The sequence below is a fragment of the Neoarthrinium moseri genome (genome assembly GCF_022829205.1).
Source record: "Neoarthrinium moseri strain CBS 164.80 chromosome Unknown scaffold24_Wmoseri_CBS_16480, whole genome shotgun sequence".
NCBI classification, from domain to species: Eukaryota; Fungi; Ascomycota; class Sordariomycetes; order Amphisphaeriales; family Apiosporaceae; genus Neoarthrinium; species Neoarthrinium moseri.
Genome location: NW_026055138.1, coordinates 31495 through 45970, shown reverse-complemented (window position 1 = coordinate 45970; position 14476 = coordinate 31495). Strand labels below are relative to the sequence as shown.

General features: G+C 54.1%; 5 protein-coding genes across 5 annotated transcripts; all 5 read right to left on the bottom strand.

Annotated features, from left to right (window-relative positions):
• Positions 1-1203: 1203 nt before the first annotated feature.
• Positions 1204-2637, bottom strand: JN550_006663 (uncharacterized protein; the record flags this gene model as incomplete). Its single annotated transcript, XM_049318426.1, has 2 exons — positions 1204-1652; positions 1737-2637. The coding sequence occupies 2 exons, from the start codon at positions 2635-2637 to the stop codon at positions 1204-1206; spliced, it is 1350 nt and encodes a 449-aa protein (XP_049171232.1).
• Positions 2638-4187: 1550 nt separating this feature from the next.
• JN550_006662 (uncharacterized protein) lies at positions 4188-5512 on the bottom strand (the record flags this gene model as incomplete). Its single annotated transcript, XM_049318425.1, has 3 exons — positions 4188-4749; positions 4823-5292; positions 5459-5512. The coding sequence occupies 3 exons, from the start codon at positions 5510-5512 to the stop codon at positions 4188-4190; spliced, it is 1086 nt and encodes a 361-aa protein (XP_049171231.1).
• Positions 5513-6132: 620 nt separating this feature from the next.
• Positions 6133-6363, bottom strand: JN550_006661 (uncharacterized protein; the record flags this gene model as incomplete). The annotated part of the gene is made up of 1 exon (XM_049318424.1): positions 6133-6363. The coding sequence occupies one exon, from the start codon at positions 6361-6363 to the stop codon at positions 6133-6135; it is 231 nt and encodes a 76-aa protein (XP_049171230.1).
• Positions 6364-6796: 433 nt separating this feature from the next.
• On the bottom strand, positions 6797-7540 carry JN550_006660 (uncharacterized protein; the record flags this gene model as incomplete). Its single annotated transcript, XM_049318423.1, has 2 exons — positions 6797-7010; positions 7065-7540. 2 exons carry the CDS (start codon positions 7538-7540, stop codon positions 6797-6799), a joined length of 690 nt encoding a protein of 229 aa, XP_049171229.1.
• A 1898-nt stretch (positions 7541-9438) lies between these two features.
• Positions 9439-11631, bottom strand: JN550_006659 (uncharacterized protein; the record flags this gene model as incomplete). Its single annotated transcript, XM_049318422.1, has 9 exons — positions 9439-9586; positions 9653-9995; positions 10073-10330; positions 10408-10728; positions 10786-11027; positions 11086-11188; positions 11255-11302; positions 11362-11431; positions 11503-11631. 9 exons carry the CDS (start codon positions 11629-11631, stop codon positions 9439-9441), a joined length of 1662 nt encoding a protein of 553 aa, XP_049171228.1.
• Between the last annotated feature and the right edge of the window lie 2845 nt (positions 11632-14476).

Below are 14476 nucleotides of genomic sequence, written 5' to 3'. Positions count from 1 at the left end.
GGCAGAACGCCGGTCCCAAGGTCCCTGTGGGCCTGATTTGCTATCACTCGTAAATGTGGGGGGTATTGCAGGCGATGGAGGCCAGAGTCATTCAGGAAGTTTGGTCGCTCGCGAATTGGGTGATCGCGGAAGGGTTGACAAGTCTGGAGCGAGCCGAGCCGAGAGTCCGGGAACTGTGGTTGGTTCACAAGAAGCTGGATGGGTGGTCTCTGTCTGTTTCGTTTCACCTAGCACACATGGGATGGATGGTCTGGCCTACATTATCATTGCGTCGCTCATGCATGGTGTATAGCAGGTGAAGAATATAGCTCCCCGATGGCAGGGCCACTCTTGGGTAGTGCTGCAGCACCGGGTGTATGCAGGACTGCTCCGCATAGGTAGGTAGCACAACCGGATGGCGAGCTACCTTGCTCTCAAGTACTTGGGAAGTTCCGGAGACCATGCTTAGATTCTGTCTGATTGGTATGGATAGCACAACGGATATAAGGTTTATGTAGCCAGCAACCGTAGTCATCCTCCATCTAGGTACCTAGCTGCAAGCACACGTTCAATGGGACCACGGGATTTTCCCGAGCCTCTGCGCCATGATCTCCTTTCCCTTCAAGGAAAAGGCAATTACCTGGTTTGGTTCCATGCCGTTATCACGGGGGCCAGAATCTATCAAAATTGCATCTCGAGGGCTCAGGGAAATCAGTGCAGCTGAATGCTCACGGCTCTCACGGCTCTCTCGCCTTCAGCCAATTTTGCCGGCGGCCAGGGATGGAACACACCAGATATCACGGAGGTAATGTCGAGCAAGATAATGATGAGTTAGACGTGTTCTATTGTCTATACTTTCGACCCGGTTGACGGGCCATGGCTTCGTGGCCATAGCAGCTCTCTAATGAGCTGGTGTCTGGTTGACCAGACTGTTGATCATTTCATCCGCTTCCAAAAACACAATAAAGAGAACGCCATGAGGGGAATCATGCATCATGTCAGTTGCCAACGCCTTTTTGTTGAAAAATGTGACCAGCTTCCCATTTTTGATTCCCCGAACAGATTTCCTATGCCGATTATGCTGCAGACATTATGCCTTGTTGAAACATGGCACATGTAATTCCGTGTGAAGGTGCCAGTGGAGTGTAGGTCACGGAGTCGTCATTCCCGTCCGCTCCCGGGGAGCAGACCGAGCGACGGTTGGTATACAAGAGGGTTGGGCGATTAGTAGCGGTAGTGGTCGCTCTTGAAGGGACCCTCGATCTCGAGACCGAGGTAGTCACCCTGCTTCTTGGACAGAGTGGTGAGCTCGACGTTGCAGTGGGCCAAGTGAAGTCTGGCGACCTCCTCGTCGAGGATCTTGGGCAGGACGTAGACACCGACGTCGAGCTTGCCAGCCTTGGCAAAGGCGACGTGCTTCTCGCCAAAGGCCTTGTCCTCGGCCTTGAACAGCATGATCTGGGCAAGGACCTGGTTGGCGAACGAGCAGGACATGACGAACGAGGAGTGGCCAGTGGCACAGCCCAAGTTGACGAGACGACCCTCAGCCAACAGGATGATGTGGCGGCCGCTGGGCATCAGGAAGCGGTCGACCTGGGGCTTGATGTTCTGGACGCTCTTGGCGTTCTTCTTCAACCAGGCGACGTCAATCTCACAGTCAAAGTGACCGATGTCTACAGCAACAGGTTAGCAAATCTTGGCTTCTCCTCTTTGATGTGCGCCATATACGGCAGGGTACAATAAGAAGCGGGACTTACTGCAGACGATGGCGTCGTTGGGCATGGCAGAGAAGTGCTCGCCGACAATGATGTCAGTGCAGCCGGTGGTGGTGACGAAGATCTGGCCGAGGCTGGCAGCCTTCTCCATGGTGGTGACCTGGTAGCCGGCCATGGCGGCCTGGAGGGCGTTGATGGGGTCAACCTCGGTGACGATGACACGGGCACCCATGCCGTGGAGGGCCATGGCGCAGCCCTTGCCGACATCACCGAAACCAGCGACAACGGCGATCTTGCCGGCAATCATGACATCGGTGGCACGCTTGATGCCGTCGACCAGGGACTCACGGCAACCGTACAGGTTGTCGAACTTGCTCTTGGTGACGCTGTCGTTGACGTTGATGGCGGGGACCAGTAGCTTCTCGTTCTTGAGCATGCGGTACAGGTGGTGGACACCGGTGGTGGTCTCCTCGGAGACACCGTAGCAGTCCTTGAGCATGTCGGGGTACTTGTCGTGGACGAGGTGGGTCAGGTCACCACCGTCGTCGAGAATGAGGTTGAGCTTCTTGCCGTCCTTGAAGGCGACCAGCTGCTGCTCCAAGCACCAGTTGTACTCCTCCTCGGTCTCGCCCTTCCAGGCGAAGACGGGGACACCGGCGGCGGCGATGGCGGCGGCGGCGTGGTCCTGGGTGGAGAAGATGTTGCAGGACGACCAGGTGACCTCGGCACCGAGGGCAGTCAGGGTCTCGATCAGGACGGCGGTCTGGATGGTCATGTGCAAGCAACCAGCAATGCGGGCGCCGGCCAGGGGTTGGTCAGCGGCGTACTTCTTGCGGATGGCCATCAGACCGGGCATCTCGTTCTCAGCCAGCTCGATCTCCTTGCGGCCGAAGGCGGCGAGGGAGAGGTCGGCGACCTTGAACTTGTTGGCGGGAGCAGACATTTTTTCCTGTTCGGCGCATGTCAACAAAGGCCCGGGATGGCAATTAGGGATAGGGATAGCCCGGGTTCCGGGTGAGGCTTAGATGTCAACTTACTGTGATAGCTTGCTGGTAGGCAAGGCGGTGAAAAAAAATAAAGACTGGAGGGGTATATGGGAGATGCGGGGTGATGATAAGAAACCCGAGTTGCTGCTTGGAAAGATGTCAGTAAGCATGCACAGACACTGCCGACAGAGAGCACCCGAGGAGGCGAGGGGGAAGACGTACGATTACTGTCCGGAGACTCTTTGTGGGAAAGGGAGGAGGATTGAGGAGGATGGGATAGAGGAGGAGAGGAGGGCAGGAGGAGGAGGGAGGAAAAGACGGGGTCGGCTTGGAGAGGACCCTGAAGGCAATCACTAATAGATGCCAAATTTTTACCCCTCGTGTCGGTCTCTGTCGGTGTTCCTGAGCAACAGGCGGGCGGCCCGGCCTGTGACTGGCTGGTTTCCAGGGAACGTGGCCGCTAAACCCCCTCGGGGCCCCCCTGCGGCGGGGTGGTTTTTTTTCCCTACTGGGCACTGGGCAACTGGCAGCTGGACCGGGCCTTATCGATAGTCTCCCCTCGGGTATTGCCCCACCCGCTGCCCGCCAAGACCGTCGGCAGTCTGCGAAGGCTTGGGGGGGAGAGAAAATGCCCCGAATCTGAGGTGCCACCCGACGGCGCTGGGAAACAGCCTCAGCCAGGAATAAGCCCACAGGCCCCGAGCAAGTGAGGGAGAGATAACAAGAGGCCCAACCCAGGCGGTGGGTTCTTGCTGACGTGAGCCTGAACAGACCTACCTACGGGCTCTGCATTCACTCTTGTGGCCTGGTATACCGTTGCGTCAGAATGTTTGTCCACATTGCTCAGTCCATCCAATTTGAGTGGGGTCACCCAATTTCTCCTAGTCGGGCCTCTTATACAATGGCCAATATTTCCTCAAAAGGGGGAAAGTCTCATATAACAGGGCCAAGAAGACCCCATAATGAGTTGCAACACGGGTGTGATGAATGGCCGGTTGGCAAGGCTCTCGAGAATGGACGGGACCGGCAGTATGCTTGGTTCCTCAGCAGCGTCCACCATAGTGACACGACCAAGCCCAAGCCCATCCAATCGATATATTGACCGACTTGGAACTGCCCTGCGACATGTTCCACGTAACCCCGCCCTGCTGTTAAACCTGGCGGTGTGAACAGGTTACGAATACTCAGAACCACATCAAGGATTCAACAGCAGCTGAGGCCAAGCCGTTTCCCCAAGCTAGCAGGTAATTGTGCCTTCTCATTCTCCGACTCGAACTAGAGCTACCTATGTCGCTCCGCAAGTCTTGGGCCATGTCTAGAGCTATACACTACCAGACCCGAATGCAAGTCGGGTCGCAGGCCTGAAAATCATTAAGCCTTTCACAACCAAGATGTACCCCCAAACGCCAGGCCAGATGCAGACAGACCACTTTTTCCTTCCAAGAACCTCGAGCCCCTCCGTGATCATCTATAGGTAGGCACTCAATCCCCCAGACCGGTCCTGGTCTTACTCGGGCATCAGGTTGCCCCGCACGGCAAACATCTTGGCGCTCACGTTGGCCGTGAAGCCGTCGATCTGTTTGCTGTACTGCTCCACCTGCTTCGCGTTCAGGAGGGCCTCCAGGCGGCTAGGCTCCTGAGGGATCTTGAACAGTCTCTGCCACTCGTCCTCCGGCAGCGGCTCCTGCTTCGCCGCCGCGCGGGCCGCGTTCTCCGCCTTGCGCTTCGTCTGCCATGCCGTGATCTTGGTCTGCTCGCGCGCCATCTGTCTCTGGTAGTACTGGTGGTTGTTGAGCTCGGTGTAGTGCGACTCTATGCTGTCTAGAAGCAGGTCGCACGACTTCTCGAGGAAGGGGTCTATCGAGAGGTCGAGCGTGTCGACCGACGGGCACAGAGGCAGCTTGACGTCGGCCTTGAGGATGTCCGAGACCGAGGCGGGCATGTCTACCTCTGCCTTGGTGGGGAAGCCGGGGAACTGGTGAATGTACGAGGTGAGGAGGTGCGAGTTGTGGACTGTGACGGGAAGCTCGACCAGGATGTCCTTGAAGGTGAGCTTGGACTTTTGGAGGCTGCGAGAAAGGTTAGATTACAGACTACCACGATGCCGTGGCGCGCATCCTTGAGAAGAGGGGAGGTCCGTACCTCTCGGTTGTGAACTTGCCCTCCTTGAACATGGTCATGAAGGCGGGCGACAGCCGGAACGCACGGAGGTTGAGGGCGCCCTGGGAGCTGCGGCTGACATCGTTGACGAGGGCGACGGTCTGGTCGTTGTCCTTCTGGTAGTGGTACTGGTTCTCGATGAAGTTGAGGTTGATAAAGTTGCCCATGGCGGCCGTGGTGTACCAGCCGACACCGTTGGCGTCGACGTTGACCTCCTTCAGGTGCCTGATCATGTCGTTCTGGTAGACCATGTTGGCCTTGGCGCGCGGGGCGGCGGCGGCCAGGGCCGATGCGTCATTCTGGTGGGCACCGTCGGTGTTGGCGACGTCGCCGGTCGGGAAGGCGAAGGTGTTGGTGATCTCGAGGACGCCGTTCTGGTCCATGCCGACGATGGCGCCGGTGGCGGGGGTCGGGAAGGTGCTGGCGCCATGCCTGATGATCTTCATGATCACCTGCGACGCGACGGTGAGTTCAGCAACAGGAACAGCAGTAGAGGAGCAATGGCGACTACATGACTTGGAAACGGGGTGGTGCCGTGGCTAGATATCTGCTCGACGGCGGGAAGGAGGGGCATGGGGGCTTTTTCCTGGTGACGGGCAAGAAAGAAGAGACGCTTACCAGAGACTCGACCAGCACCGAGCTGATGGGCGTTTCCTTGGGTGCGTCAGCCATGGTTGCGATGCTTGATGCCGGGCAAGATGTGATGCTGGCGGCGGGTTGACTCGGGGGCTGCGCGGCGGTGGGCGTCGGGGTCGATGTCGTCGTCTTGGGCGCGAGGGTCTGGTGTTGCTGAAGGTTTTGATGCGAATTTCAGTTGCGGAATTGTGGGCGGCGGGGGGGAGCACTGGCGACGGTCCAATGCCACCTGGGACATGCCCGCTGCCAGCCCGCCGCGCCCCGCTGGCTGGCCCCTCCCAGCGCTTCGGTCGGTCGGCGGTCGGCGGTTTTTTCGCTGGGGCCGCCGATGTCAGCAGTGGCCAGCCTGCCAGCCCGGCTGCCAACCTGCTGCTGTATCGTCACCCCCTGACGTGCAACTAGGCCCCCCAAAAGGTACCGGAAATGCGGTGCTGCGGTGCTAGACAAAATCATCCCACGCTGAACCACGCCTACCTAGGTAGCGCCCCTGTCCGCTCGTGATCTTTTCCACCCAAGAGGGCCCCGAAGGCCCCAAATCAACGGGGGCAAAGCGGGATATCCCACTCTGTCCCCCCACGCCCTCGTCGTCAATCCCCAAGTTAAATTCAGACGACCTGCCATCGGGAAGAGCCTCAATTCAACGTCCTCTCCTCCCTTCATTTATCCGTGTCGCCAACGACCTCGGGAGCCCTGCTTCCTGTCGGCTCGGGCTGCTCGCCGTAGCCTCCCCGGGGCGTCTCCGCTCCCGTGTGCGCCATGCTTCTCTCGGGCTGCATCCTGCCATCTCCTGCTTGGATACCACCGTGGATCCCATCCTGACTCGGATCTACCACGCGGGCCACGGCGGCCATTCCGTCACTGGCTCGGACGGTCTGCTTCCTGCACATGGCTAGGCAACACGAGAACCAACCACGATATCTGCATCGAGCAGGCACACTCAAGCAGCCTCCCCGTTCGCTGGAAAATCGATTCCCTTATCGGTGTCATGTCCAAGTATGCATTCAGCCGCGATTAGCTCTAATGTCTATCTATCTCTATCGCCTCTGCGTGCCAAGATGCTTCACGTCACACCCTGCGGAAGACATCAACACGTCCCCCCTTCCGAGTCCCTGTCTGTCCGTGAACGCCCTGCTTAATTTCAAATCAGATCCGAGAACGTCAATCGTGAAAATCCGCTCCAATTATTTGCCGTCGCAGGCGGCCCGGCGGATGTCGTCCCATTCGCCCGCCGTGGGTCCCCCTCCCTCTTGGGGGCGCGCAAAACACTGCGACTGCCGGCAGACTACTCCGTAGCAACGCCTACTAGTTCCTGAACCCTGCTCAGCTCGACCAGTCGACAATCTCCCAGCTCTGCAGGCCGTCTCGAATGATAAGGCGATGTCTGTCGATTTTCCAGTCGGTGTACAGGTGACGAGCCGCACCCGCAGCTTTGCGATGTGCCGGCCCAACTCCTCCTTTCCTTGCATCCTCTTGAGAGCGCCATACGCAAGTGGCCAGGTTCCGGCCGTCCTTATCAGGCGTTCCGAACCAATACCTGGCGCCTGTCAGTCAAGGGGTCGACTTCACATGTTCGTCTCGCAGCACATACTTGAGGAACCCGCCGCTGGCTGTCGCCTCCGCGTGGGCCGCCTTGTCCAGCGCCCCAAGCTCGGAGTACACCGTAGTCGGTGGGATCTGAGAGCGGAACGCAACAATGTAGAAGGAAGTCTCCTTCCATTGGTGATTTTGGCTGCGGGTCAGCCTCTCTAGCTCTGCCATGACCTGCGTCCAATTGAACGTGTCTATGTACGGAGCAGTCGCATAGTCTGGGCGCAGGCTCCTGAAGTGTACGAGTGCCTGGGCAAGCAGGGCGTTCTCCGTATCCAGGCTCCGCAGATCGAGAAGATGCTCCTTCTCGGTGTACGCCGACACGACGAGGTGATTCTGATCATCGTCGGACCCAACAGTGTTGGGGTCGAGCTCGGGCTCTGGAACGTACTTGGACGACACCACGACCTCGGTCTTGTTGTCCAGGAATACGTTTGGCGCAACCGTCTGGCCGGGGTATACTTGAACAGTCGCCATGGTGTTGTGGGATATCGAGCGTGACAACAACAGGTCTGCGCAATTGGTCCGATGGGTCGAGTCAAATGGGCGCAACACGAGCAGCAGAGTTTTCTTTCGCCCTCTCCTTCTCCCTTAAATAAAACGGTTGTCAAAATTTCTCGGTCACGTCAACCTGGGGCATGAAAAGGAGCACGAGTCCAGACTGGTTTCTAGTGGGTCGGACTGACTCGAAGGGACCGCGCAGCACCGACGGCCTTTTATAGCTACCTCAGAAGAAGACTGCACCAGGTCTTATTACTCACCGCCGGCAACTGTCTTACAGGCTGATGTCGCTATCAGTAGCCGGTATTGCGAGCAAATCCGGGGCTTGGGTCCAATCTGCGCCTGGCTGATCATGGATCTAGGGGTCCTGGTGAAATGCCAGGGCGCGGTACGTCCGCGGTACATGGCGGCTCGGTCACTTTTAGCTCAGGTTTTAGGTGGTAAGGCGAATCGCGCCATCCCGTCAAAAGTTGATACCATCGCACCGCGGACAGCAATTGGATGCAGAGGGCGTGTCATCCGTCAGAGTCGCGAACTGGAAGGCATTGCGAATGGAACATGTCGCATCGCGCACGCTCGACCCAATCTACTCTCGACGTGAAGCCATGTGCGCGCCCACTATTCCGGAGGAACGACGACCGTATCGCATCTGCGCTGGCCCGCTGGCCCCACATCTCCGGGGTACGTGTAGGGGTCTTAGCGGGCTGAGGGCGGGAGCCAGCTCTGCTGGTTGGCTGGGGCTGCCCAACGAATCGGACCCCCTCGGCCTGGCTGGCCATCGACGATACCCTCTGCTGTGCAGCAAGACGTGTCAATTCTCGCCTGCAGACTACTGCGCAGTACTCTATCTCTACCCAGTCGGAACTGCCTCCCATGCGCCGTTCAGGGCGCCTGCTGGGTCGTCCACCCTGAGGCTTGTCATTCCAAACATGCATATCACACCACATGCCGCCCGGATTTGCCGTTGCAGCATCGCTCACCGACACCCGACAGTATCCCTTCCCGGCGTCCCTGTCCCCTGGCATCGCTGCGCTCGTCTACCTCCCTTGCATGGCCAGAGTGTGTCCCTTGAGGGCTGAGACTAGGTTTGATAAGCCCTAGGCCATGGGCAAGTTGCGCGTCGAAGGCCGTCCCAGCCAGCCGAAGAAGCCCTCTGCCTTTGGTATTCGTCGAGTTGGTGCAGTTATGCTGTGCTTGCAAGAGAGAACCGAGAGTCAGCAGTCAACGCACACCAGTGGCCTGACGCGCCGCCCAACTCCTCCTGAGCCTCACATGTGAGATAGACTTATCGCCAACGCAGCAATCGGTATCAGCGCCTCGTAGTTTCTAGCAACCTGTGATATGCCTGGATCAGTAGCTTCCTGCGACCGTATCAGACTCAGATAAGTGTGCTGTTGAAATTATGTGTAGCAAGAGCACAGCCCAGACCATATCAGACATGATAGTCCCCATTATGGCTCCATTAATTTGAAATAAGCTTTGATATGAGTGGAGTACAAATGTGCAACTCGCGAGACTGCCAGGGAATCCGACTTTGGCCGCATGCTGTTAGGCAGCTGCTGTCCACACCCTTGTTACCGTTGGGCTTCAATCTCTGTAGGCGCAGAATTAGCTACTTGTCGATGGTTCTTCAAGAAGTTACGAAACTCCGATCACGCTGCGAGGTACTTGGATTGATGTGAAAAGCTGTACTTCACATCATTCTCGATCTAGGGCGAGTGTTTCTCATACCCTTCCTGATTGCAATTGGCTGCAAGACTAGATATCCATCAAGCATGTATCGAGCTCGTTTATAGCACTTTACAATCACATGTGAACTACTTCTCGTCGCTGGCTCCGCTATGGATATCACATCCAACACCACGCAGCATTGCTCAGGGCTCGGCAACATCAATCACCTTTTCGGACACCTTCCCGTCAGCCTGAACAATGACCTTCTCAACCATCAGAGATGCTTTCACAGGATTTGGCTGGCTGTAAACCCATTCAAGCTGCTCCAAAGTTCGGCCTTGGGCCTCAACCCTAAATACACTCCGTTAGCAAATGTTCTCGATGCATTATGATTGATGTCCTGCTTTTGAAACGTACCCAAAAAGATACCACATGATCGCCTCGACCACATCCCAACCCACAAATACATAAATGTACCGGTACCCAATGTTACCAAGGGCAATGGGACCCGCGAATTGGTTGATGAAGCCCATGGCACTGACAATAATACCCGCAGCCGCTAGTCCTTTGGCCCGTATAGTGGTCTCAAGTGCTTCCGTTTTCACCACGGCCTGAAGCGGCGTGTAGGTAAATGAGAAGACGATGTTGAACAGAAAATAGGCTGCCAAGCCACCTTGAGCGTACGAGGTAATCACATTTTTGCCCTGCGAGTCGAGAGCTGCCGAGAGTCCAGAGTTGACTGCTAGTGTAGCGGCGCAAGCTATGATACTTGGATCAGAATCGTTCGCCCTAAGACTATGTACGTCTTGTTCAATCGACAATGGAAGAGAGGCCTACCGAGAGTGCCAAAGATAAGTACCTTCCGGCGGGGCATTTTATCGGTCAGCGACACTGCACTCAAAGCTCCAATCGCGGACAGAACCGAGTTGAGGAGGTTGTAGCCCAGTTGTTGTGAGGATGATGTAATTCCAAGCTGCTCGAAAATGACCGTGTTGAAGTAGCCGAGACCATTGCCAGAGAACTGCCCAAAGATGGCAATCATCAAAACTTGGGCCATGCGCCAGCGCCCGTTGTGCGTAGCAAAAAGTGGTCGGTCTGCAGTAACAAGCAGTCAGCCGGCATCAGTCGTTCAATCCCATATCAATTGGCCTCGCAGGCGTTAATGAACTCACAATCAGCATAGGTCTTATCGACACCATCCTGCCGAATGCCTTCTCTCATCTCTTCCAGCTCTAGCAGCACCAGACGTGACTGTGAGTTCCCATTACCGTGGTATTTGACCAAAAACTCTCTGGCTTCTTCTTCTTTGTCATTAGCCATCAGCCACCGGGGGGACTCGGGAATGAAGAATACGGCGCCGAGAACCACTATGCATGCAAAGCATTGGAGAACCAAAGGTATTCTCCATGAGTAGTCGTTGTCAATGTAGTTGGTCCCAAAGGTAATTGCGGCCGCAGGGATGGAGCCACCAAACCAACCACAATTATAGAAACCTACAATTATGAGCACACCGACTATAATATCTTTTCATTTCATAACAGTATACTGACCTGTGCAACGACCTCTCCAGTGCGGCGGAGATATCTCAACGGCATACGCCGGTGCGGCAACAGTCATGACCTGAACACCCATTCCAAGCACGAATCGTCCCACCACAAATTGAGCTATCGTCGAAGAAGTCGACACGATGATTGCACCTATAATTATGATGTTGGCTCCCCCAAACATGGCCCTACGACGACCAAATCTGTCGCTGAATACTGCAGCAAAGGGAGCGGCTACCATAGAGCCGCTGTCTCGCTGGATGTAAGCCACCGCAAAACACAAGAGGCGCAGGGCGATCTACTTACACGGTGTATAACGAAAACATGACAGCTACTTTAGTCCCAGTTGGACCAGTGTGGAATGTACTCTGGAAGTGCTTCATCGCGATAATAGAAGTCAATAAAGAGCCTGGTGACGGCTTATCAGTGTGTGCATATGATCAACCGGGCACGGCTTCTATCTCTCGCGGCTCACCATCGTATCCACTTGCACATGCGCAGCAGAATGCCACAAACACAGCAACTGGAAAGCCAGTTAGCATTAGTTGATAGGAACCTGCCTGCGGAGCCGTTCGGACTCACATAGCAGCTGGAGTGATCCCTTGTTTCGCACTGAGGTTTTGGCTTCCTGGACAGCAGCGAAGAGTTCCGCCTGGACGAATAGTTCATATGGTGTAAGCAGCCAACTATATTATACAGCCATGATCACTTTCGGCAACTTACATTGTGCACTTCCTTTGTGTGGGCACCAACGTGATCCGCGGTCGTACCCGTACCCATGTCGACAGCTGGGTAGTGGTGGTCCTTCAGAGTATCCCGGCCTGTTGCTGGCTTCTTGTCAATTTCAGCCATCTCGGGTGTCCTTCAGCGACCGTCGAGTTACAGTGACCAATCAAAGACCTCGCTCCTTGTTGAAGGAATGTTCAAAGTCATAAATCACAAACGAAGCGTGATAATGTCAATTCATCATAGGGTGCGAAACTACGTGGATGATAGGCATTATATGCCCCTCTCCTGGTCCCCTTCGGTTGGTAATAACCCGGGAGTACGGCTCCAAACTCCAGCCGGGGTTCACACATCTAGCGCTAAAATGGGAGTGCATGACAGCCCAGTTATCTAACTCCTAGCCATGGGTCGCAAATACAGTTGATGACAAAAACTTCTAAAGGCAGGACTTCCAGTTTTCCAATATATTTCAGGGTATAACAATGAGATGGCTCACTTCAAATCTGAGAAAGGGCAGAAGAGATTCTCCAGCCTGGCCAAGGCGCCAGGTCAGAGACAACCTATCCCCTGGAGTGCAGCATAGCTCCTGGTATGTCCATCGCTATCAGCCATGGGCCCGTCTTAATCCGCGGGGAACCTGGTTCCTAGCACCTTCCCTGGTTCAAAGGCGATCCTTCGTCAATGCGACTGGGTTCAGCTTTGAAGGTGCGCTCTCTATCGACTGGGAGATTGCTGGTCGATGACCCACTGGCAACTGAATAATTAATGCCAGTTCCGTTTATAACGACTCTAACCAAAAAATTTAAAGATTTAAATTAAATAAGTACGTGTTAATTAAAAGTTTTAATATATTAATTATTAATAATAATCTTTTTATTTTAAAAAAATAAAAAATCTAACTTATAAACTGTTAAATACGTTAAGATATAAATCTTAACTCTTTTATTATTAACAACGTAGTTCACTTATCTCTCGTATCACCTTAATCTATTTGCGACCACGCTCTTATCGCTTCTAACGTCTTATCTCTAACCTTACTATTGGCCGCTGACGCTGCCATGCCTCTCACTTGCTTCGACGTGACTGCACCGAGCGTGTTCGCGCTGCCTCCTATATGACAAGCCGTTTAATCCTTTGGACGGAGGCACGGTCCTCGTCCCTTCCATTAGCCGCTTTCACTGCTCAAACCACGTCTTCCGAGCCAGGAAGCTCACGACCTAGACTCTTCCAGGGGCCCGGCGGCCCTAAGTTCTTTCCCTGAGTCTGATCACCTTCTCACTTCAACCTTCACGCCTCCTCTGCTACAGCAAAGGCAGAATACCAATTCGCTCCGGCACTATACCCTATTTTCCTCTAGTACTGAGTTAATCGAGCACATCGAAGGATAATGCCATGTTCTACCAACGAGCTCCACCATTTCAGACTTGCGAAACGATATTCCAAAACACTAAGAGATTGCTCTTTCTTAGTTTCGCTCAACCTGGCTCCAGCAATTCCCTAAAGTCAGCCTAGACGAGGAGCTGAGCCCTTCACTAGCCATGTATGTCACCACAAACCACAACTGTGGCGTTTGAAGAACCGTCGTCATGGAGAAGAAACCATCAACACGTCCCCGTTCCTGGGTACATTGGAATAATCAAGTAGACAATCAACGCAACTCCCACCTAAGTACACGTGTACTCAATCATAATTACGTCGAGAAGGACTTCGCTTAAACCGGTAGTCATGCAACCACAACAGCGCACTGACAGCAGTCACCCTTGAGGAGTGTATAGCCTATGTCCTGCCAAAGACACCTGTTCAGCACTTACTATTACGCCTCCAGTGGAAGACCTTTCTGCTACTCAATCTGCCGCTGGATCAGCGCAATCTCAGCTGTAAATCTTCAGATACTGTCATTGATGGAGGCCACAACAACTGATGTGCCAGTATTACTGTTGCAGCTGTGGATCATTGTGTATGTTCGAGTCCGAGATATAGACTACCTAGTCCAATCTTAAAGATTGTGGTTGTACGGAACAATAACCTGGAGGATCTTGAGGTGTCTTTCCCTGAATGTAGGTAGGCTCCACATTAGGCTATAGGGCGAACGGGCTGCACTGTCACTTAAATGTCTTTTTAAATCAGATCGAAGTTTGCCCAAATTCTTTCTTATTATTCGTTTTATAACCACTACGCAGAGAGCTGATTCTCGTAAGTAACACCCTAGCAGAGCTTGGCGCCATATTTCCATGCGAATTTCGGGCGGGAGCTTTGGGAAGACCGAGAACATGGACATGATGATTGCACTTCTAAGAGCAAGGAAAACCGCTTAAAGATCTAATGCACAAAAAAAGCAAAGTGGCCGATGTGGCTTTACTGTATGATCCAAAATAATGTTCCTGTTGGTGAACCATGTATGGATGGCTGACTGCCTGGCCCCAATCAGTATTATATAGCTTCAATCGGCCATATGATCCGCCTTTAATAGGGCATTGCTGTAGCATTGGTCAAAAGTACCTCGTTAGTCAAGCCCTAGATCAATTAGATACCGGGCCAATCATATTATAATCATATCATGGGCCTAGCTTATAATCTAGGAGGTGACATTACAGTGTTGCGCAGGATACCAGCTCCCTGCTAACGTCTGATAGGTACGGCTCTCAAGAATTTTTTATTCTTTATTTTTTCTTTGTGTGTGGGGAGGAGGGGGGGGGAAGGCTTGTTCATCCAAGGCATGGAACTGAAAGGCTGTGATCTTCATATAGCCCAAATTTATGCGCAGTATCTCCGGGATGGAAACTCTATGTTGTTCTTGAGCCTTAGGCCCGAATAGTGGCTGAAATTGACTGCTGCTGAAGTAGTTGAAGAGAATTGAATCTGTCCAGGAGCCAGAAAACAAATGGCCGAAACAGTTGGGCACTTCGTGCTGGCAAACTGCCATCAGGGCCTCCGAGGGTTTGGCTGGGAAATATTTAAACTACTAGGACTT